This window comes from Prinia subflava, chromosome 7, assembly GCF_021018805.1.
Source record: "Prinia subflava isolate CZ2003 ecotype Zambia chromosome 7, Cam_Psub_1.2, whole genome shotgun sequence".
NCBI classification, from domain to species: Eukaryota; Metazoa; Chordata; class Aves; order Passeriformes; family Cisticolidae; genus Prinia; species Prinia subflava.
The window spans coordinates 11,266,310-11,289,029 of record NC_086253.1 but is presented as its reverse complement, the minus strand read 5'-3'; the positions used below and the strand labels follow the sequence as shown (position 1 = coordinate 11,289,029).

The following is a 22,720-nucleotide window of genomic DNA, read 5'->3' as shown; positions in this document are numbered from 1 at the left end:
AAGAACTTGAAGCAATATGTGCATATTTGTTCTGCCAACTGCTGCAGAGTTAATTGCATTGCAAACTTCAGAAGAGCTGTAGACAATTTAACTACTTCTATGGAAAGAGAAGATGTGTGTAATGTCAGATTAACAATTGTACAGTGTTTATAGGGTCAGTAGCAGTTCTGGAAGCCAGGGCAGTGTTCCTGAGCATGTTCCAGGTGTATGAAAGTTGCCATCCAGTTCACTACATCCAACCTGTAGCTCCTATCTGACAGCCCTTGCTTTGCAGGTCCTTTAGATTCAGACTGGAAACAGGGCACTGCCTGGATTAAGTGAGCTGCTGGCAGCCCTGGGGAGGCAGCATGGATGGATATTGCAAAGATGAAGGGTCACAGGCCCTGAGTGCAGGAAATACAACATGTTTGCAAATGTCATTGTTACTGAAGTGCATTGTGTGTATTGTCAAAACATTGACTATATGGATAGATTTATAGCTGTTCAGATTTTGCCTTTCTTAATGCAGCGTTGATACATTATGTGTTTTCTTCTGTGACAATTTATTATCAGTTTTATGATTTATAGAAAAATGCTGAGAAATTCGGTTTGAGTGAAACTTCTGAATCTGGTCTAAGTGTACGGAAACAAGTTTTGTAGCCCTCTGACATCAGTAAATATGAATTTATGATGGTATAAAAGTAAATTCCATATATTTGCCTCAATATTGACAGGGAATATTAAAATACTGCAGGTTTTTTGTATGTAATTTCACTCTCAGGAGATGTGTAAGAAGCAAACATGGACACACAAACTGCTTATAGAAAGCTTTTCATGCTTGACATTTTCTCGAAGCCCAATTTAAGTTGCCATTGTCCTGGTTGGTCATGCTGGGTAAAGGAATAGTATCATGTGCAAGAGATGACAAATAATATTTAATTAAAAGCCTAAATTAGGACAGGACTGAGTGCATTAAAAAACAAACCAAGAAATAACCATGAAAAAAGCCCAACCCTAGGAAACAAACAGTAAAGAGCAAAGCACAAACTTCCTGCAAACTCATAATCTTTTCTTTCTTTTTAACCAGTTACCAGCTGGACCAAGACAAGCGATGCAAATTTATCCAACTCTTTGAATGGTTTGACCTTTGTGGGAATTCTGGATGCCAGAGTGGGCAGCAGTATCCAGGGCCTTCAAAACTTGAACTCTGGCAGCCCGAGAGACATCTCATTGCCTGAGTATGGACCTGGCCTGCTGTCCAGTGCTTTGGAAGATTGTCACAGCCTTAAATCAGTGGATTCTGGTATTCCAACTCTAGAGATAGGGAATCCAGAGCCTGTTCACTGCAGCGTGTTGAATGTGAAGAGAAAGCAATCAGAACCTGAACTGGTGCCTGACAGGGCCTTCCAGAGCGCGTGCGCGCTGCCGCCGTATGTGCCTCCGCACCCGCCGGCCGCCGAGCACGAGCACGCCGTGCGAAAATCCTCCACATTCCCAAGGACTGGCTACGACACTGTCAAACTTTACAGCCCCACCTCAAAGACTCTCAACCGAAGCGATGACATCTCTGTGTGTAGCGTGTCTAGTCTTAGCACAGAACTGTCAACAACTTTATCAGTCAGCAATGAAGACATTTTGGACTTTGTGGTCACAAGCAGTTCAAGTGCAATTGTGAATCTCGAGACCGACGAGGCGCACTTTTCAGATGTTACCCTGAATTCCTCTCGAGACAGCAGCGACCAGAACCAGCAGCAGTGTTGTCACGAGACAGACGTGGACAGTAAACGGAAAATACTGGGACCTTTTACAAACTTCTTTGCCAGGTAATGTTTCCATAAAATATATTTGAATGGAATATGTAAGGTCTTAGGAGAAAGGTAAAAATAGAATAGCTTGGTGTTTTAATTTAGATCAATATTACCATATTTTTTCTGTTATGAGTAAATAGGCAAATATTGCTGGGGACTAAGGCTCTGCATCCTAAGTTATGTTATGTTTATGGTGTATGTAAGCATCTTAAATCTTGGAAGATTCCTTCTATATTACAGTAAAAGGATTTTTGAACAAGGTATTTTTTCTTTTGAGGAGTGGCTTCTCCAGTGATATCTTTCATGATTTTGGCCAAGGTCTTTAATCTATTGTCACATAAATAGATAAATATAGGTAGGATCCATGCCTGTATTAAAGAACTTTGACATCTGAGGATTCATAAGTAATTTAGTAGTGATAGAATATTTTATTGATCATTCTAAGGGTATGAAGCTCAAAATACAAATTTTCCACAAACGCTTGGTGTGACTACCCTGATCTTTCCAAACCTCAGTTACTTTTTTGTTAATATCCTTTTCCTTAATTTTTGTATGAAATGAAAACATCTGACATCGTGTCACCCACTTGTTGAAATGATAGGATTGGCTACCCAAAGCGGTGTCTAAGTGTGGCTTTTGGAGGAATGATATAGTTCTAAATGTAGATACCCCAGGAAAGTGGGGAATGAGGAAAAGGACTAATCTACTTTTGGGGGGTTGAGCTGTTTGCTGGTGGGTTCTATTTTTTTTTTAATTTAATTAAGGCCTTCATAATGTCACTTACTTTTAAGTTATATCATCTGAAAATTGATATATTTTAGATAAATTGTTCTAGAAAGAAATTTTAGGCATCAAGCAGAGTTGGCTGTAAATAACCTGTTTTGCACAGGGCTTCAGCTAATATCTTTCTTCTCATGCATTTTTTTTCTGCATGAGACAACTAGGCTAATAAAATACACCAAGAACTGGCAAAAATCATTCTTTCAAAGGCTGCCTTATTTGCAAAGCTTAAGAAAATCAATTTGTTTAAACCTCCTGAGCTGGCTGAAGGCTTTGTTGATTTTTATTCTTAGGTTAAAGTTCTGTGCAGCAGAACTCCAGTCATCAGTCATGTTTGAGGTGCTGATGCTTTTGTGGACCCTTGTCTGTTTGTTGCCATGGAACCAGACTTAATTCTGAAGTAGGAGGCTTCAAAGCATAAACTTTGTTACCCATTCTGGTAACACAAGTGCTAACTCCAACAAGTGCTGTCCTTCAGCCTGGAGGGAGCACAGTGAAACAGGCACATTTAGACCCCACTCAGGGTAGGATGTTTAACCCTTCTCAACTGTTCTTGTCCAACAAAGCGAAGCCATCTGTCCAAATGCTCTTCTAGTGTAGTCTGTGGTGGTTTTACCAGTGTTGCAGAAACTGTAGTACTCGCTGAACTGAGCTTTTTAACCTGAATCTTTGCAGGTACATTGAATGCCAGGAAACAAAGGCTGTCATTACCGCCTTTTAAATGGAGAACAGATAATCTTGGTCACTGGGTGATGTCATTGTAAGAATATGAGGATTAAGTTCAAACTAGGTGATCAGCTTTGAAGTTCCAGGTGCTCAGTCTGTAACCTGACCTTGAATATCCTTCTCTTTGGCATCCACTTCCTGCTCTGCTTTGGAAACAAGAGTTGCCTACTTTCTGTCTGTACTTGCACACCACACCCCCATATTTAATGCATCTGTCTCATGTCATGAGACCTGGTGGTGAGTTTCACAGGTATTGAACAAGCAGGGAGCCTTGGAGGTTGTTCTGTGCCACAGGGAGTACTATTTATATTTATGCTGTCAGCATTCTTAAGGTTCAAAACATGCTGTTGCTAGTTTTTGTTGGTGTTTGTAATCTGCCATCTATGGGTTTGAAAACTCCTCGTTCCCTGGAATTCCTGTGAGCTCCTTGGATTCCCAGGACTTAAACCAGTACTGAAGTAAATGAACTGAGCCTTGCAGTATTTTGTTTGAACGGAGCTGCTTTCTAGAGGCCTCCCTACCCAGCTCAGCCCGTGCTCTGTACTGGGGTTTGTTGCATTGTGAGATGAGGAGGAGGCATTTTGAATAGTGTTGTTAAAGAACAGCTTGCAGAGAGGGAGCTTCCTAAAGCAGCATGTTGCAAGTGCTGCAGTGGTGGGTACAAACAAAGTCCTGGAAAGGAGTGTGTGTTCTGAGCACTGCACTCCGTGCTGAAAGTTGTGATTCAGTCTTGCAGGTTGAGTGCATAAACTGCACTTCAGAGAGCCAAGGGTGAAACCGTGGCAGGAGAAAGTCAAATTGCCTTGGCTTTGATCAGTGGCTGGCACACATGGATACAACATGGAATAATGAGGCCTGAGTGCTTTGTGCTCAGGCCTTCCAGCAGCCTGATGGTCATGGGGTAAGGCTGCAATACAGAGCCTCAGACTTAATCTGCAGGTTTAGCTCTTTGAGGGCATCTCTGGGTAATAGGATACAGGTTTGAACCACTGAGAGCAAAGATGAGTCAGCTTAATTTTTTGCACAGATTGTTGGTATTTGGTAAAAGGGAAAAATCTTCCTTCTTGAAATGGCGCCTGTGCTTGTATTGAACCCCATCTGGCCTCTGAGGATGTGTTAGTTTCTCTGATCTTATCAGAGTAAACTTGGCCTTGACATGTCAGTTAAGATTTGTGGCTGCCTGTAGAGATAATACTGACAATAATTAGATGCCTCCAGTGCTTGGTCACATGTGCTTAAGCTACTTACATATCAATTAGGGATAAGTCTTTTGCAGTATCAAGAAAATGCTTAGAGAAGTAATTGCTTTAGAATATAAAGTTATTTTTTGGCACTCTGTACATTTATTTTTTCCTTTTGAGACTATATGCATGTGTGCATGTGCACTGTGCACAAGGTTGCGTGTTCCATGTCAGTTCTGTGGTGTGTTATGAAGTTTTGGGTTGAGACTGCATTTACAAAATGAGCTGTAGAAGGGATCAGAGAAAAAGGGAACCTTGTTGGCTCATTTCCTTCAGTCCTGGCACCTTGAAGATCACTTGGGAATGGAGTGCTCCTGCCCTGCCTCCTTGAGCACTATGGTGAAGAAAGTTTCCTGGACGGCTTCTCTGGCTCAGTTTGAGTGTTCAGCAGTTTGAGTATCCATAAGGTCTGGTTTTTCCTCAGGCTGCTGGATGCATCTTTGGGTGTGAGCAGGAAGATCCAAAAAGAGAAAGAGGCTGCTTTATTGCATACACACAGCTTTTCTCTTGAAAGAGCTTAAGGTACAGTGCTCTCATTAGGCTCCAGGTTGGCATGTGAAAATGAATTACTGCCTCTGAAAGCAGCAGTGATGCTGACTGTTGACAAAAAAACCTGACATGTTGGTTGTTTTCAAGTGTCACTTGTATGAGCTTTAAAAGCCCAGAGGTCTTTCTCATAAGCATGAGTTGGAATTAATTTCCTTCATTTGAATGTATGCAGGAACTTGGTTTGAAAACTGGTGTGAGCAAATAAGTGAGTGGTAGACTAAAGAGTCGGTGGTTTGTCTGCTCCTTTGCCTTATTGACCCAGGGTAGTGTGGGTTAATGAGTTTTACCTTTGGACTTCTGTAATGTACTGCTGAAACTTTTTAAATGCGTGGATCTTAAGCAGCTTTGCTGAATCAGGACTGTAGTGATCTTACTGAAGGAGTTGCTCTTTTCATTTATAATTTTCAGTTATCGTTTTGGAGAGTGAGAATGAGGGTTTGTGTGCTTACATGGAGAGTGAACATAAAGGGATTAGGGCTATGTACAGTTAAATAATAAGCCATGCAGTTTGTTTCATTTTAATGGCTTACTAGCAGCATAAGTCTTTACTTAGTCTGCTGCCACGGATATTGTCTGCTTTCCCAAGAATCTGGATCTTCTTTCTTTTCAGGCTACTCCTAGAAGTTTTTGATCTGAGTATTCTAAGTATTTGGATCTCAGGAAGCCTCTAAGGAGCATAGGGACTACTCATGAAATAAAGAGCTTTAAGAAAAACATTACATTTTACTATTTGCAAAGAATCTCCGTGTTTCTGGAAGAAAGCTCCTGGAGCAGGATTGGTATCCTATACCATACATAGAAGCATATACCTGTGACCATACTTGTAATCTGATGGGAAAAAGGTCTTACGTTTTAAAATAGTAGCTACTGCTTTCAGTGTTAAGTATGAAATTATGTGAATTAAATATGATTATATCACATATGTACACCATGTTTTGAGATTACTGGTCACACATAATTTAATTTAGAGTTCTGAATTTAGGAATTGGGTCCACTGATGCCAAAAGTCAGTCATCTGTGTTAATGGATAGGACTCTTTCATAAGGCTTTTTGTTATTTTTAATGAGAGGACAGCTTATAGTACTTCTCTAATTTTGGTGTTAAAAGGAAGGTAGAATGACAAGGAGCATTGTAGTGTTGATTTCCCACTTTCATGTCTCCAAAAATGGGAATTCACTGACCACAGGAGGGAAGAAAAATTATGGAAATAATTGCAATTGACTACTCTGAGATACTAGGTATGATGCTGTTTCCTCTTCATGCAAGTTTCTGTTCAATGAAGCCTCATAGAGCATTGGCTATTCAGGAGGAGATAGGCTGAGAACAGGACTGAAGTGTGTAGGAGGAGGAACAGAAAAAGCTGGATGCACTGTGGGGGCAGATATAAGTTCATTGCTTCTAACCACGAAAGAACAAAGCCAAACTGAGCTGCAGGTGGATGTCCAGAAGCTGATGAGAAGGACTCCAGAAACGCAGCCTCTGATGGAGGGAACCTGCACAGCCACCCAGCACAGGCTGCTGCCCTGCCCTGCTGGGCTCCCAAGTGCTGTAGGTGCCTGGCCCCACAGGATTCACTGTTGGAGGGAAGAGAATAATCTCGTGGCAGTTTTGTCCTTCCCTGCTACTTTATCTGGGTGCATTTCTAGCAAATTGTCAATAACAGGCGGCTAAAAGGGCTGGGAAGAGAGGAGGGCAAACAAGGTCATGCTTGGGTGGTGTGGGAGGCAGCACAGGCACCCAGGATCTGTTTAACACAATGCTGGCAGCACTGTTTCAGCAGCCCATGAGGCAGTCAGGTGTGCTCATCTGTAAGGTGCTTCAGGCTTCACAGTGGGGTTTAGAATAGTTCTTATTTGAAAGCCACTCTGTCTACTGGAACTGACAGATGAGAAGTCCTCTCCCCACCTGTATTTACTACCAGAGCACTGTGTGAATCAGAAGAAATCAACAAAGTTTTCTGAAATAAACACTTTCTCTCAAAGCAGATCTTCCACAGGTGGAAAGTTGGAATTCTATAAAGGTAACAGCCTTTGCTTTTGGTTAAGGTTGAAAATTGTATGATACAGTTTTCAGAATTCCTGTCTTATTCAGAGAATGAAGTTTTGAACTTTGTCATGTGGCCTGTTCTCCACTAGGTGTTGAACTGAAACTACCTAAATTAATTGCAATCCTTATTTTCCCTTTTTGTGTGGGATAATGTAACTCTTCACAATTACAGTGGGACCTGAGTATTGGTTTTGTATGACTATCCTTACTTGCTGAAATTCCAGTTTCTGAGATTCCTTCAGTATTTGCATGGTAGACCAGCACTGTGCATTATCCATGTGCAAAATAGTTCTTGGCTTGCTGCAAGCAGTCCTAAAGCTAAACTTGCAGGATTACTGCCCAATTTATCTTTGCATGTCTTGGTTACTTCAATGCAGTCAGCACTGCTTTGTGCCCCTGTAAAATGAGGGGAACCTCTAAGAAGAAAGATAAATACAGAATACTGTCATTTTGATAGATAGGTTATTAAACCCTGCTCTTTTTCCCAGAAATTTAGAGAAATTTCCAAGTTACCCTATTGCAAGCTATCAGGTATCCTGTACTGCTAACTTATTGTATTACTGTTTCTATCAGCTATGGAAGTCTTTTTTTTCCAGACCTGCAGGTATCTGTTACACTGTAAAGTGTTATTGTTTTTGATTCTTACTGGACACACTGCAATGCTAGTGGTTGGAAAACTGTGTTTATAAAATGTGGTAGGAGTTTATAAAACAGTTCTGTGATTAGTTACCTCTTTCATAGTTTATTCAACTTGTGGGCTGTGTGGCTCTATTTCTGTTGATTTGTTTATCCATAAACCAAGCATTGTTGTTCCTTTAGTCTGACCTTTGGCAGTCTCCCAGAGACAAAATTCTGCAAACCCTGCCTTTGTATGTAATTTTGGAATCTTATTCAAAGCATAACTTCTGACCTGTTTATGGAGGTTCTTCACCGTAGCCAAAGTACTTGAACGTTTTTGATGTTCTGTCTGTTGGTTGTTTTGACATATAGGTTGAGAATTTATCTGGGTTTGAGAGAAAGGAATGGAAAAACTGCTTCTAGTGAATTATTTTTGGCAACCAGTGTTACTGGGTCATGGGTACCAATTTTTGGCTTTTCCTTTTGGAGAATGTAGATTTAGGGCATTTCAGGAGACTGCTGAGTCTCCTGGCAACTGTGCCTTCTCACGTCCATCAGTTCTCCAGTCATCATGATTTATGTGTCAGTCTTGTTCCTCCACTAATCAGGTAACAAAAATTCCCTTGGTAGAATATTTTGCTGGTTTTTCAGGATTTATTTTCTCATTCTCTGGAAATTATTTAAGTAAACAAACTAGGAACATCTAGAGGTGAGAATCTTTCTTCTTTTTATTGGTAAGTTGCAAAAGTGATGATTATTACGGAATAGAAGAGGTCATTGCAGGATGAGAAGAAAACAATGCTGGTTTTGAGAACCTTTCCTAAATAGTGTTTATTGAATTAATACCACATCAGGTAAGGTGGCTGGAAATTTTTGCTGACAATGCAGCAAATACTTAATAAAATTTATCTTAATATATTTTTTGCTTAATAGGTGCTGTATGTTATTTAAAATGTCTTGTTTCAATGTCGTTTTCTGGATGCCTTGTAGGATAATGTCTGTGAAGAAGCATCTCTTACAGCACCCATGTGCTCAGTGTGGGTTTACCTGGTTCTTACGATTAATATCTGCTTACTTACCTAACTTATCTAAAGTCTATACATGGACATAGCCTTGGGCAGGCTGAGGGGCTCAAGACCTTTGTGCTCTCTCCTTGTGTAGTTTAGAGTTATCAGGGAGTTTCAGGGTCTTCCTTCAGAAGCAGCTGAAATGGACTTTGACTTGCCTCTGTTTCTTTCTTGCTTCTTAAGAACACATGCGAGTCTGATACTCATTTGAAAAATTGTCTTTCAAGATAAAATTGTTCTACAAAACTGAACCTTTTGAACTTTCTCCACTGTCCTTATTTTGCATCTGTTCTGCTCATGAGACTGGTAAGTCCTTCCAGTAGTTAATTTGCATGACTATTCCACTTGTTTTGTCTTCTGAAAATAACCTTAATTGAAAGACTAATTAAAATTTGGAGCATGCATCTTGAGGGCAGGAAATGATGTGTGTATGTTTAAAGCTTCAACTTGTAACAAAAATTTACTTGCATTTGCAAATTAGTGTTGGTTAAATGCAGATAAGAAATTGCATCAGTTTGCATGAGCTGGGTCAGTTTCTAGACAATTTTCATACGTGTTTCTGTACACCAACTATCTTTTTAAGAGTAAGGAACCCATTTACTTGCAAATGTAATCTCTGTGCTAGGTCAGTGTTAGTCTACCACAGAGCAGCGTATGCCATCTCAGTTTTCTCTTGCTTGCAGTGGTGATTCTGTGCTGCATGCCAGTAGTTCAGGTACTGCAGAACTTCATCTAAGGAGCCCTGGCAAAATAGTCACATCAATAAAGTTGAAATTCAGATTTTCTGAATAACCCAAATGCTCTAGTTTTAAAAACTCCTAACTCCAAAGCTCCCTTTTGTTTCAGTGAACTGGTCCATCTTGGGCATTCTGGTAAAAACCCTGTGTGTGCCCCAGCAGGTGTCAGTGGGTGTGTGTGCCTGCCTTGCTCAGCTCCACCCTCAGGCAGCTCCTGTGGGGACCCATCCTTTTCCCCTGTTGTTTCAGTGCCATGTGCCAGAGGAACAGTTCCTTGGCTCTGGTGGTACCAAACTTCAGAGAGATCTGCATGGGCTCAGTGTGGAGCATGCTTGGCCTGAGAAGACTTTGAGACTTTTCAGGAAGGAACTTTGCAGCTGACCTCAAGACTTGGAGTAAATTGGCAACAGAAACCACGGCAGTAGTGTCTCTGCTGCTTTGGTGGATAGGTTTGCATACTGAACGGGCAGGGGTGGGGTGGGAAACATGGTGGAAAGGACCTCTGAAGAGGTGACTTCACATAAGTGACTAACCTTGCCTGGGACAAAGCACAGGAGAAATGTGGTAAAAATGAATAGCTGAATGCTTGTGCAACTGCTGCTCTCAACTCCCTGTGGGGCAGTAATTGGTGGCAGTTGTGTTGCAAACCTCCTGCCTTTTGGAAAGCAAATTGGACAGAACTGGATAAACTTTCTGCTTCTGTGGTGATGCTGGATTTTTTTTAAAGCAAAAGCTTAAAAATGCTGTAACAGATGCAATAAGGATAGGTTTGACTTGGTTACTTGTTATTGATGTGATTCTAATATCTTTAGAACCATATTTTTAAAATTTGATTGAGGCTCCAGCCTGATCATGACAGTACACAAGGCTGTATAAATAGTGGCAACATACATACGTGCAGTGCATATATTAGTAGCTATTTTGTAAGCTTATTTTAGCAGTGCTTAGAGAACCAAAATGGAATTGTTCTTTAAGTTTTATTAAAAAACAAGGTTTTCCTGACACTGCTAAACTTGCCTCTTGGTATTAACTTCCTCTTTTCCCCACAGAAAAGGCAGCTGGGCAGATCAGTATAGAGTGGTGATGCAATATCTGTATGTTCAAGCAAAAGATTGTTCCATCTCTGTCCTCTGCCACAGGATGTTCTTTGTATGTAAAAAGTAACTCTGGAATTAGAATTCTCTTCAGGTAGGTAATCCTTCTCCATGGCTCAACTAAAATAACAGGGTTAAGCAGCTGTTTGGTGCCAAATACTGTTTTTAGGGGAATGTGCAAAAGCAGTTTTCTAATTGAAATTTGATCTCAAGTTAACTTCTGTGCTTGGCTTTTGTAAAATAAGAAGCTGCAGATACAAACTCAGCATGTACAACAGGAATGCAGATTTACTGACTCCACACTAATGAGGCTGCAGACATCATTCATCATGTCAGATGTTCTTGTTAATATCCCTGCTGTAAATCATCATGATGTCTTCTGATTGTTGTGAAGAGAACAGTGAGACTGAACTAATGATGAGCGTGTGATCTTTTCTTTCAAGGCATGTCAGCCCTTCTTTACGTGTAAGATCTCAAATTTATTTTTGTTATCTTAAAATGCTTGTAATGAAGCTTTGACATCTTTTACCCTAGAATTTCTGGGCTCATCTTTGGAGTAAAGATTTGTTTGTTTATGGTTTGGTTTTATTTTTCAAATGGAGAAGTTTTGCTTCTTGTTAACATGTGCTTTCTGTTAGTAAAATCTCCTTAAGTTACCTTTAATGTGGAATTTTTCTTAGTGGATTTGCTCAGAAGTGAAATGGCTTAGTGCTCTTCTTAAAAATCCAGAAGAGCTGTATAAGAATAGGAGGAAAGGAATTCCTTTTTGTGCTGGAGCAGCAGAAAAATGAAAGGTTTGCTATGAGTTATTTGCTCTGACATATAAAAAATATGGCAGAAACTTCCTCCTAAGGCAGTTGAATATTTTAAGGGTTTACTTTCAGTTCAGGAATCTCAAGCAGTGGCTTTATCAGGACCCTGTGATGTTGTCCTGATTTATTACAAAGCTGTAGAAATTGAACCATAGAACATTGCATAGTTCTTGTTTGTTTGTTTGGGGTTTTGTTGGGGTTTTTTTCCCCTGAAGTTTTCTCAGAATAGGTGCAAATTAGGTGGCATCTCTTCTGCTCCTTCCATGCCATGCTGTCAGTATATTACCTTTGGTGTGTTTCTGTCTGGGGCAGATCAGGGTTTCACGCTCTGTGTCCTCAGTCAAAGCAAGAACAGATTGTAGTTTGCTGTTCTACATCTGATTGTGCTCATTTGTGGCTGCTGATCATGTTAAGCCTTTGGGAGGTTTTGAGACTTGGAGTTTGTAGTGAGTGTGGACATGAACCAAACACTGTCACTTGGGCCCAGACAGAGGGTTGAGGAAAGGGACAGTACAGAATGAAATTTGTATATTGACCATGCCTGCTGCTTTCAGTTCAATATATATATATTTTAAATTAAAAGTGACCTGGGAATCCCTGACATAGCACAAAGGGAGGAAGAGATGCTGGGTGCCCTAGAATGTAGGGCTAGAGAAGAGTGAGCTGAACAAGTGCTGTGCCATCTGCTAGATAAGCTGTAGAACGGATTATTTATTATGACGCTGCCTCTAAAGGGAAAGTAGATAGTTAGGATTTTGGAATTGAATTGAGAGGAAGTGTGTGAGACTGGCTGTTCAGATTTAGTTCATTTTACGCAGGCACTTGCAGCAGAGGGCTGTGACAATTTATCATTCCAATTCATCTTTATTTTGCTCTGAGGGTAAAGACCTGCTGCTATTCTTAAAATCTCTTAGAGGAGACTGAAGTTGTTGTTGTATACACACTTGTGCTAGCAACCTCTAATGTGGATAGAGACAGAGAGGAAATTGCCTTTAATTTTTGTGTTATTGCAGTGCTGATGAAGTGTGGTGAAAGCCTTTCACTTGCAAAAGGCTTTGAATGTGCACAGAGCTGTCACAGATGTGCCTCCTTTTGGGGTTCTTCCAGTGGCCCTGATGCTAGGAATTCTTGTTTTGTCTGAAGATGGTTTGGAGTCTGGAATTTGCTTGCTTCTGAAGTAGTAACAACCTGAAAAAAAAACTTTTGCAAGAACAGCCAGCCTATCTTGCATTGTGTACCCTATTCACATGCAGTAGATTTTATGATGTTCTGTCATGCTTTCCTTTTTATTGTTAGATGTATTTCAGAACTTGCTTAATATTCCTCCTTTTTAAATGGACTATATATATAGATATAGATCTAAATTAATATCTTGTGTGTCTGATTTTATATTTCCCAGATAGCTGTCTCAAATGATGATACAGATCCATTCTCTCAGGTTTTAGTTACCTTAAAATCTCTGCATAGCTGAAAGGGGTTTGGAGGAGTACAGTTACTGCTTAGCTTTGGCATCAGTTGTAATTGGCTTGCATGGTTTCTGTACATAAACACTTTGTTCTTATCTTTTAATATGATAATCTGTTCTTGGTTTGAATTTCAAGGTAACTGTACCCTTGTGATACAGAAGCATGTGATAATTTGTATAAATATATGCATATTTAAGGATGGTAGTGCATACTATTAACCTTATAATATATTTCAGCACACTTTGATGTTATAACCTTAATTGTTTTTCACATATGAAATGTATCTCTTGTATTCCAGCAATGTTATCTGTGTTGGTATTGTTTGTGGCATCTGATACAAAGTGACCAGGAAAAAGCAACTTTTTAGTGCCTAGGCTGTTCCTGATGCAGACATGCATTCAACCCTTCTCGAATGTGAAGCTCAATATAGGTTTATTTCCCAAACTATGGCACTTTTTATGTAAGAAACAATCTGTACTTGATGGGCCAACACACAGGGCATTAAGGTGGTAACTGTAAGGAAAAGCAGTAATGTCAGAATGGAGGCATCTGTGGCTTGAAGGTGCTGGAGCTGCCTGCTGATTGCAGTAGCAAAAATGCTGTTGCTTCAGTGGATTATATTTTTTTCTTTAAATGAGGGAGCAAAAAACTATAGTCAGTTTCTAGAAAAACCTGCCTTGAGGTGGGTAAATAACAGAACTAACCTGGACATATTTGAATATGTGATAAACTGGATGGTAGGACAAAAGAAATTTTGTTATTTTGATAATGCAGGCATGCCAAGGGGGTAGAATGTCTGTGTTCTTGGAGGAGCTAAGGGCTATCAAAAGCATGAAGACTGGTCTGTACTGTGTGTCCAGTTTTGGAAAAAAGTAGTTGTGGTGTGAAGATGCAAGTTTGGCAAATCATTTTATGAATAAAAACTAACAGTGTCAATAAAAGAAATCCCATTTTCAGTGGCTATACATCTAGCTTTACAACTGTTCCTACAGTGTTTAAGCTAGTAAATATTAGACATTTCAGAGAGACTTCAGAATTCATGTCTTTTGGTAGCTGCTTTTAAGCTTATTTAGAAAAATAATCTTTTGTGAAAGCAAATCAAATACAGTAAAAAGGTACTATGTCTCCAAATTTTTTGTGATTTTTGGTAGTAATGTGTTGTAACAGGTGAGTAAAGAATGTGCAGCAACAGGTTTAGTGTCTTAGTCTTTTTTGAAAGAGTGAGGCTGAAAAAAACACTGAAAAAAATGGTGTCCACTTTTAGAAAGTTGGAAAATGAACTTTTTTTATTCTACTAAAAGTTATAATTTAACAAAGGCCATTGCCTGGTATGGTGATAATACTGCATGATGTACCTTTTGAAGCAGGCAAACTGTCAGCACAACCACAAGAGGAGTTGGAATATATGATTAGGATATATAAGGTTAGCAAATGTTCGTCCTTCTTTTTATTATAATTAATCAACCCTTTTTCTTAATAATTTTTTTTTTTTAGGAATTTGTTTACCAGAAAGCAGAGTGCAAGATTGGAAAAACAAAATGATGTGCGATGGAAGTTGTTTGGAAAAGTACCTCTTGGAGAAAACTTACAGAAAGATCCAAAGAAAATACAAAAGGTATTCGTTTAATTCTGTGTTAGAATTAACGGTGAATTAAGAAGTCAGTGAAGTTTATGATCTGTATATAGGACTGTGCAGCCTGTTTGTTTGAGTTGCACACAATTTCAGTATCAGAAAAAGCTCTGTTGAAGTTTTGCTTCTGTTACAACAGTGCTGCTCAGAAGAACATGTTCTACTTCATCATTAGACTGAGTATGTGAGGCATGAAAAGCCTTCCTTACTGTGTCATAAGATAATAAAAATCTGAATGAAACTCATTTTTTTCCAACATTGTTGAAAGCAACATTTCAGAGAACTGGTTCTACTACAGATGAACCCAAGCTCTTGGCTACTGAATCAAATGATTTGCCTTTCCAATGGGGAAAATCTTGTGAGATCCAGCTATGTGGTCAGTAGTTCATGACCTGCTCTTTCAGTGACAAGAAAACAGCCTCTTTCAATGTGTCTGACTTGGTCTGGGATTTTTGGATTGCATGCAGCCTTTTTATGTGTTTGGAGGTTTTTCTGTATTTCAGTTGTCACTTCCTTGTTTGAATGACTGTGGAAATAGTCATGTTTGCATGGAAAGAGACCATGTAGTTAAACTTCAAAACCAGCTGCTGTGTGTGAAATGCAAATGCTGATTTGAAGGATTGTGCTGCTTAATTCAGGGTAAAGTACTCTGGAAATTCACATGTCATGTGACTGTTCTTAGCTGTAGTTACACTGTTAAGGTGAAATTGAGGCAGCTTTTTGAACTTGTCTCTGTATTCAACCCTTCAGATTTTATCTATTTATTTGTCTTGACACAATTAATGATTCTGAGGTGTTCACCAAAGATTTTTGATGGCAAAATTGAAGAGGCATAATAAGTACAGTACTCTGACATTTAGCAGTTTATTTTATTGTAGTGCCTGTTCCTTAATAAGTGGGTAAATAATTTATTAACATTTTGTGGTTGTTGCTGGTACTGTAAATATTTTTCCTTTACATCCAAACTATTTTGCATTACATATGCTTTGAACGGTTGTACTACATTTGTTACAAAGCAGTCACTATTAAATTGTTACGTGGTATGGCATCCAACCATTAGTGAGTTTCTGGAAAAACTGCAGTCTAAAACAATTGTCTCCAGTGCCTCTTGGGTAACAATAACTAATCATTTCTAAATGATTTGGTGCTTTTTTGAAGTTATTTTTGCCATGTGGACTTTAGGTCATGAGTAGTGCTGCAAGTCACTAATTGAGCCTCACCAAGATCTGAAAGCACAGCCTGATTTAGGTGACCCCTCACCAAAACAATGCTCAGACAGGCTTTTTGAGCACATGAACCTTTTCTCAAGCCCTGTAAAAACTCTTCTGACAGCACTCACTTGTTCAACAAGTGTGTCTACAACATAGCATCATGCTGTATTTCAACAATGTAGGAATTAAAATCACTCCAGCTAAGATGTTGCTAGTCCTGTTTTTAATGCTGAGAATATATGTGAGTATTAGTCTTGTGATGAGGAAGCAATATCGGTACATGTTCAGGCTGGGTTGCTTTACTGGGTCACTGAGAGCTTTTGTATAGTTTTTATCCAGTTAAATGTTTTAAAACTTAGAAGCTGTCAGAATGAGTAATCTTGGAGAAGCTGGAAGTGCATTTGCAGTGGAGGTTGGCATGATTAATCTTTTATATCAGTTCTCTTCAGGAATTGTGCTTGAGCAGAACTGGTTATACAAGTTGCGTTTGCTATTGATGTTTGAAAATGCACTAAGTCAGATGACAGCACCTCACTAAGAATAACCACTGAAGTTAAATTTTCATCTCTCCCAGCAGACTGTAGAACTGAGCTAGGCTTTGCAGCCACTGTTTCTTTTAGAAACTCTTTTCATGTTTGGCAAGCATAGAAGTATATGTTAAATACCATTTATTTGCAACAATTTCTCTCCCCCCAGTTTTGTTAGTGAGTGCTCTTCAAAAGAAATCCCTTTAAAAATTCAAGAGGGGGTAACCAGTGTATCATTTGGTTGTCTCTCTTATGTGATCTGTCTTTACAGAACTTCTTTGCACATGGCTTATCAAGATTTTGTGTATTAAAAGAATAAGGCCTGTAGAGCAAAGCCAGGTTTTGGCTATATCCTAGAGACATGTTACAGCTTTCTTCCCCAGCGAAATTAAATTACTTTTTTTTAAATAGTGTATTTATTTTAATTTTCTTTTCTGTAATAGCAAAATCCATTTTTAATCAGCAAGTTTTGGGGTTCTTTTCCCTTCCAAGTGTGCTTTGACTCTATGAGGGTTGTACAATTTAGCTTTCACTATATAAATTCCAGCTAGAGCTGAATGGAATATCTTCATTTTTTAAAGTTTCAATATTGGTAACATTCAGCACATCTGACACTTGAGGCCTTTCAATTACAATCTTTACTCAAAAATTCAAGTCTAAATATTTTATGATCTCATTTGCAGACATTCCATGTTGGAATATTTAAAAATTTTAATAGTAGTTCCTTAATAATTAAAAATAACTATGATTTTAACTTAGGGATTGTAATTTTCCCAAATGTTTTTCTGTAATAATTACGATTTAATTATATGTGGGGGTCAACATTCCAGTCAATTAAAATCAGTTTTACTGAACAGGCTCACTCTGCAGCACATGATAAAGTGAAAATGAGCTCTTGAAACAGGAAAATAAATTGCTTGCCTCAGAGGTGATGCTTTGTAATGGGATTAACAGTAAAAAACAGCAAAAACTTTGTAAGTTGAATTGGGATAATTCCAATTCAATTCAATTTTTACTTGATTTAAGCTATAATTCTAGTTGATGAAGTAAAGTGATTTTATCAGTCTATTTTCTGGCTTGGATCTGTTAGATGGAAAAGAGTTTCAAAGCAACTCTAGGTTAAAACAGCCCAGAGCAGAGCAGTGCCCACAGCGCTGCTGTGTGCGGTTCCCGTGTGGCTCCGTGTGCCCGGGCCATGCTGGGGGGAGCTGTGCCATGTGGGGAGCTGCTGCCTCCAGTTCCGCATCCGCACATCTGCAGCCGCTGCTGGTGGCCGGCGGTGGCTAAAAATACAGAGCTGATTGCCTGAGCTGTGCTCTGCTGCTTTCACAGGTCCCAGCCGGGGCCCGTGGAAGGGAAGTGCTGGGTTCATTTCCTTGGTTCAGCTGCCTGCTGGTTCTGGCGGGAGCTGGAGCCACAGCTTTGGATAGAGCACTGTCTTCTGCCCATGTGGAGTTTGCCTTTGGGTAGCCTGGGTAGGTCATTGTGACTGATGGCCATTGCTCCCAATACAGTGAGTGTTTGCACATTGACTTCACTGCCACTTTGAAGCTAGAAACTGTGTAGTGCATTTTTTGTGCCCAAAAACACAAAGTCCAAGGGTGTAAATGAGTCACTTCCTGTGTTCTTCAGTGTTGGGTTCATTTCTATGTGTCAGCCTTCAGAAAGGCAGGATTTAGATCTATGTGGCAGTGTTCCTTTTTTTAACAAGAAGCAAGTGCAGTGTAAGAAGGTATAGTTACTGTGGTTAGGCTAACCTGTGCCTACTATTGTTACATTCTCTGGAAATAAAGGTGTAACTGACTTCTCACTTAATTGTAACCCAAAACTTGCAATTTGCCTTAATGCACTGCTCTTTCATGTCTTTACTTCTGATTCAGTTACAAATACCTTTATTGTAATCATATGTAAAGGGCATCTAAGTTTTGTGAAGGTAAATAAAAGTAAGTAAACAAAAACAACTCATTATAGCAATCATGATATTCTAAAAGGTCTTTCTCCCTCAACAAGAACAGTGCTAAATAGAGGATTCAGCAATTCTAGTAGGCTGTATTAATCTACAAAGAGTGTGTTGCCCTTGTCCTGTCTTGAAAATCACTGCCTCAAATAAAAATACTATCACATTTAAACAGATAAAGCAAGAGTAGTAGTTTCCATTCACAGTAAATGAAAGGGTGATTTAATACTGTTGTCAGGATGATTGTTCCTGAGTATTTTAATAATAAAAGCATTTCAGATGTCCCAGTCAGGTATCATAATCTAGTGGAGTGTAGCTGACAAAGTGCTGCTTTTGATGCTATTGGAACTTCTTCCCATATATTAACAACATGTGAAAGTACAGAATATGTTACAACCATCAGACTAATAGAAAGTAGAAAGCTTTGAGTATTGGTTTAAATAGCTCTGACAAGCTACAAAGTATTTTTGAAAGGAAGTGAAAGATTTTTCCTCCTTTTCCAGATGTAAAGGTTTTATTTTAGCTTTCTCACTCTCTAGAATGCCTAGTAAATTGTGTTGATCAAAAGCCCTGGAAGCTGGACGGATCCTAAGGAGGTGTAGCAGGCAAGTGTTAGAGGATAAGTATCTGCTTTCAGGAGTAAAGATACTGAACAGAAGGATAAGCTTGGTTAGTTGTACTGCAGTTACAGTGTCAGCTGCTGGTCTCTGCTGCAGGGTCTGTTTCAATGCTGGTGGTATATTTTGGGGGAAGTGCAGTAATTTTGAAGTTGTTCTCTTTGTCTCAACAGGGTTTACTTTGGGCTTACTTTGTAGCCCAAGCTGATACTTAGCATTAACTGGAATATGACTGTGGATAGCACAAGATTATTTTTAAATTCAGGAAGCCACAAATTCATGGAAAAAATGTCCAACTTTTGAGTATCAAGCACACAACTCTTTCTAACTCCAAAATTTCAAGGCCAGAGATTATAACTTCAGGACAGCTGATACATCAGTGGAAGTTTGTTCTCATTTGTGTTAAATAAGAATTCATCATGCAACTGGTATTTGTGTGTCCTCCATGCTAATAGAAAGATATTTCAACACTTACTTTGTGTAGTCAGGAAGCTTTTTTCCATGTAGTAACCTTCCACTGGCAACACACAGGAGGCTTTCAGACTCCCCCTTCCCTTTATGTGTTTTTGAATGAAAATAGAAGTCTGTAGAGAGCAAGCCTGGAAATAAGGCCACGTGCCTTGGTTGATGCATTGCACAAACACTTGGCAAAGCATTGCTGTGAAGCAAAGCTGGCAATAAATTTTTGAAAGCAGATGTGTAGCCTCTTAATATTGTGGTGGAACTGCCTATTCTAACTGGAGACTGGAACATTCGCATTGCTGACATGTAAAATTGAGAAAGCTTTGCTAGACTTCATTGTGCTAATTGTGTGTTAAGCAGAAGCAAGCTCCCAAGAAACTTGATCCAAAGGTTTTCTTTGTCTGTCTTCCAGTTTATACATCTCAAACTTCATCTAAAATTAAAGAATGAGGGTTTTGAAAGGTTTTGAAAGGCTAAATCCTACCATGCCTTGCTAGCAACAACAAACAAAGCTGATGTTCTTTAGCTCTGTAAAATGAATGGAGGGTACTGTATTACTAGAAACCCTGAAGATATGGATGTAAGGATTTTGAAAAGCCAGACTTGTGGTTTTTCCTGAAGTGTCTTTTTGAAGGAAGATCAGCCAATTTTATGTTCTCGTTCTCCTCTCTCTGAGGACTCTTGATCCTATTTTTGCCTTGATTTTATTACAAATTTTTCCTGTCTGTTAGTATTTCCACATAATTTTCTTGTGCTCTATTGAAAACTTGTCACTTGAGCATTACAAAGTTTGGTGGAAACAGCTTCATGAATATTAAAGCCTGAAAACAGTCATCACTTAAGGCCACACTATGGAGGTATGTTGCCCTCCTTCATATATATATATTTGTTTGCAGCTTTTAAAAACTACAATTTCTTCTTGTCAACACTGAACCTTAAGTTGTGAAAATGATTGTATTTAGGAATATTTACATTTTTATATAGTTTTGTTTGTTTGTTTTTTGTAAAATTAAGCAAAGAATGCACAAGGATCTGGACAAGTGATAAGAGAATATGGCACACACTATCAGTATGAGTACAAAAAAAATCTTTTGTTGGGCATGTAAGAAATTGGCACCAGCTTCAAAGGTAATTTCAGGGATCAGAAAAGCAAATGTGGGTGGAAAAAAACCCTCAGAGGTTTAATGCAGTGGACTTATTTCCTTATTTTTCTGTAATTTCAAAGGACAGACAAACATCAAACTCGAGGTTGGAGACCTTTAAAGATACCCAAGTCTTGATGAGGAAGCAGAAAGGAAATTAGCAGAGAGATTTGAGAACAGGGGAGAAGTAGAATGTGGTTAAAAGTATCAAGTGAAGTATCTTTGCCTACTCTGGTTTGGTGTGCGGGATACAAGCATACACATACTTACCTACAAAGACAAGAGTTTGCAAACAATAACTGTGACTGCCACGGAGGGTCTCTGAACAGAATAAAATACAAGTTGTTGTGCATTGCGAAGTAGGTGGCATTCCTGGGTGACTTTTGCACTGTGTTGGCGATTACAAGTGTTGGTATTTGCAACTGATTTGAGAACTTGCAAGATGAAACATGTTATTCCTGTGAGTCCTTTCCTCTGTATCCTGGGGTTAACCTGGATTTTTGGCCGTTTCAGAGTGGTGTCAGCATCAGGTTGATGTGGCTTGGGGAGTCCTTGTATTTTAGTGTCATGTGCTGACATGACCTTCAGCCACAGTAAGAATTATTTGAGACTAAATAGGAAAGGTAAGTTTTCTTCTGCAACATCAGCACTAATGTGAAATGTCAGAAGAAAAAGTTGCTGAGAGATGATCTGGAAGGGTATGATGCTGAGACTGTACAGATAATTAAGGTGAAGAGATCAGTGAGCAGGCATACAGATTAAATAAAGTTATGTTTTCACATGAAGTCCATATCCAATGGGATTCCAGTCCCTGGAAGAGATGTTCATGGGATATGCTGAAAGCAGGTGTTCATAACGTTTTATTCTGGCAGATGCTCACAAGAAAATAGCAGTAAAATAAAACAACCATTTAGCTTGTGTTCTCTTGCTCAGACATTTCCCAGATGCTTGTCCTGCTGGAGGCCTTTCTTGCAGATGTTTCCATTTGATTAACGCTGCAGTGTAGCAGATAGTGTCAGTACCCAGGGAAACTGTGTACACATTTGTGTGTGCAGATTAAATTGTGTCCTTTGCAGTGTTCTGAGCAGGAGGATGTTGGTTTTTTCCTGTTACTGTGACTCATGTTGGGAGTCACTTGTAACAGTATACTGCACAATTTCATTGAAGATCCTGCTTTTGACAGTAAAAAACTTTTTAAGCAACATGGTTCATGGTATGCTTTCTCTCTGAGTACTTTGAATATTTTTTTTCTTTTTTCTTTTTAATGAAGCATGTCACTCTATATAACGAAAACCCACTTTAATTATTTACATATAGCGCCAACGAAATGTGAACCCTAGGGCTGAAAACCATCTGATACATAGCACATTGAATGAAGCAACAGACTTTGAAACAGCAAACTGTTATTCTTTCTTGGAAGAGCTAATCTGGCTTTGTCTATGCTTAGGTTTTAAATGTTCCTTAATCTAATGCCTCAGTTATGCAAAATATGATGTTATAAAATATGTATATGGAAAAATTAGTAAAATAGTCCATTGGCTGGAGCATAGAACTGCAAAAATGAGTATGTGGCTTCTCACTCTTTTGCTTTACTGGTAACTTTCTGTAAGAGGTCTGAATTATTTTATTCATTGAGCTCTAGTATGATTGTGTGGGATCATGTCAGTTGCCAGCCCAGGTTCTATATCCCCTGTAATCTGAAAGGAAAAGTAGATGCTTCTCAGGGGAAAAGAGGCAAATTTCAGAGCACTTGAAATGATACCTACAAATAGTGTGAGGTTTTCCTCACAGCCTGGCCACAGTATCTTAACTTTTACATTGCTTAGGCATTCCTAGTTTGTAAGGCCTGGAACAGGAGAATACTGTGGTACTAAAGATGAGAAAGATGTCCTGGTGGAAGATGAAACTTCACATACATAATGTTCTTACAGTCATATTCTGTCATGTCATTGCTGCCTTCTGCTCAGGTATCCTTTCTTTAATGTAAGAGAATTAAACATATGCATACACATACAGAGAGAGCTGTGTAAATCAAGTAGGGCTGATGGTTCTTGAACCATTAATTGTTTGTAGAAGTTGGCAGATCACTAAAGTGTACAGGTTGAGTGTGCAATTCTGATTTCTCAGGTTGTTAGATCAGTAACTATTAAATTAAATAAAAAACCTATTAAATTTCAGAATAGTTCTGTACAGGTTTTAAACTTATATAAAAAGCTTCCTAAGAAGTTGTTCAAAAGTGTAATATCTGAAC

At 39.0% G+C, this 22,720-nt stretch overlaps 1 protein-coding gene across 2 annotated transcripts in view; it reads left to right on the top strand.

Moving 5' to 3' along the window:
- The window catches only part of TBC1D14 (TBC1 domain family member 14), a 62,327-nt gene that overhangs the window by 4,578 nt on the left and 35,029 nt on the right, over nucleotides 1-22,720 (top strand). Inside the window, exons 2-3 of one of the 2 annotated variants that reach the window (XM_063401582.1) lie at nucleotides 1,067-1,802; nucleotides 14,418-14,538. In XM_063401582.1, the coding sequence (XP_063257652.1) occupies nucleotides 1,067-1,802; nucleotides 14,418-14,538 (857 nt within the window). The remainder of the gene's footprint in view (nucleotides 1-1,066; nucleotides 1,803-14,417; nucleotides 14,539-22,720) is intronic. The other variant, XM_063401583.1, reaches the window with a different exon arrangement.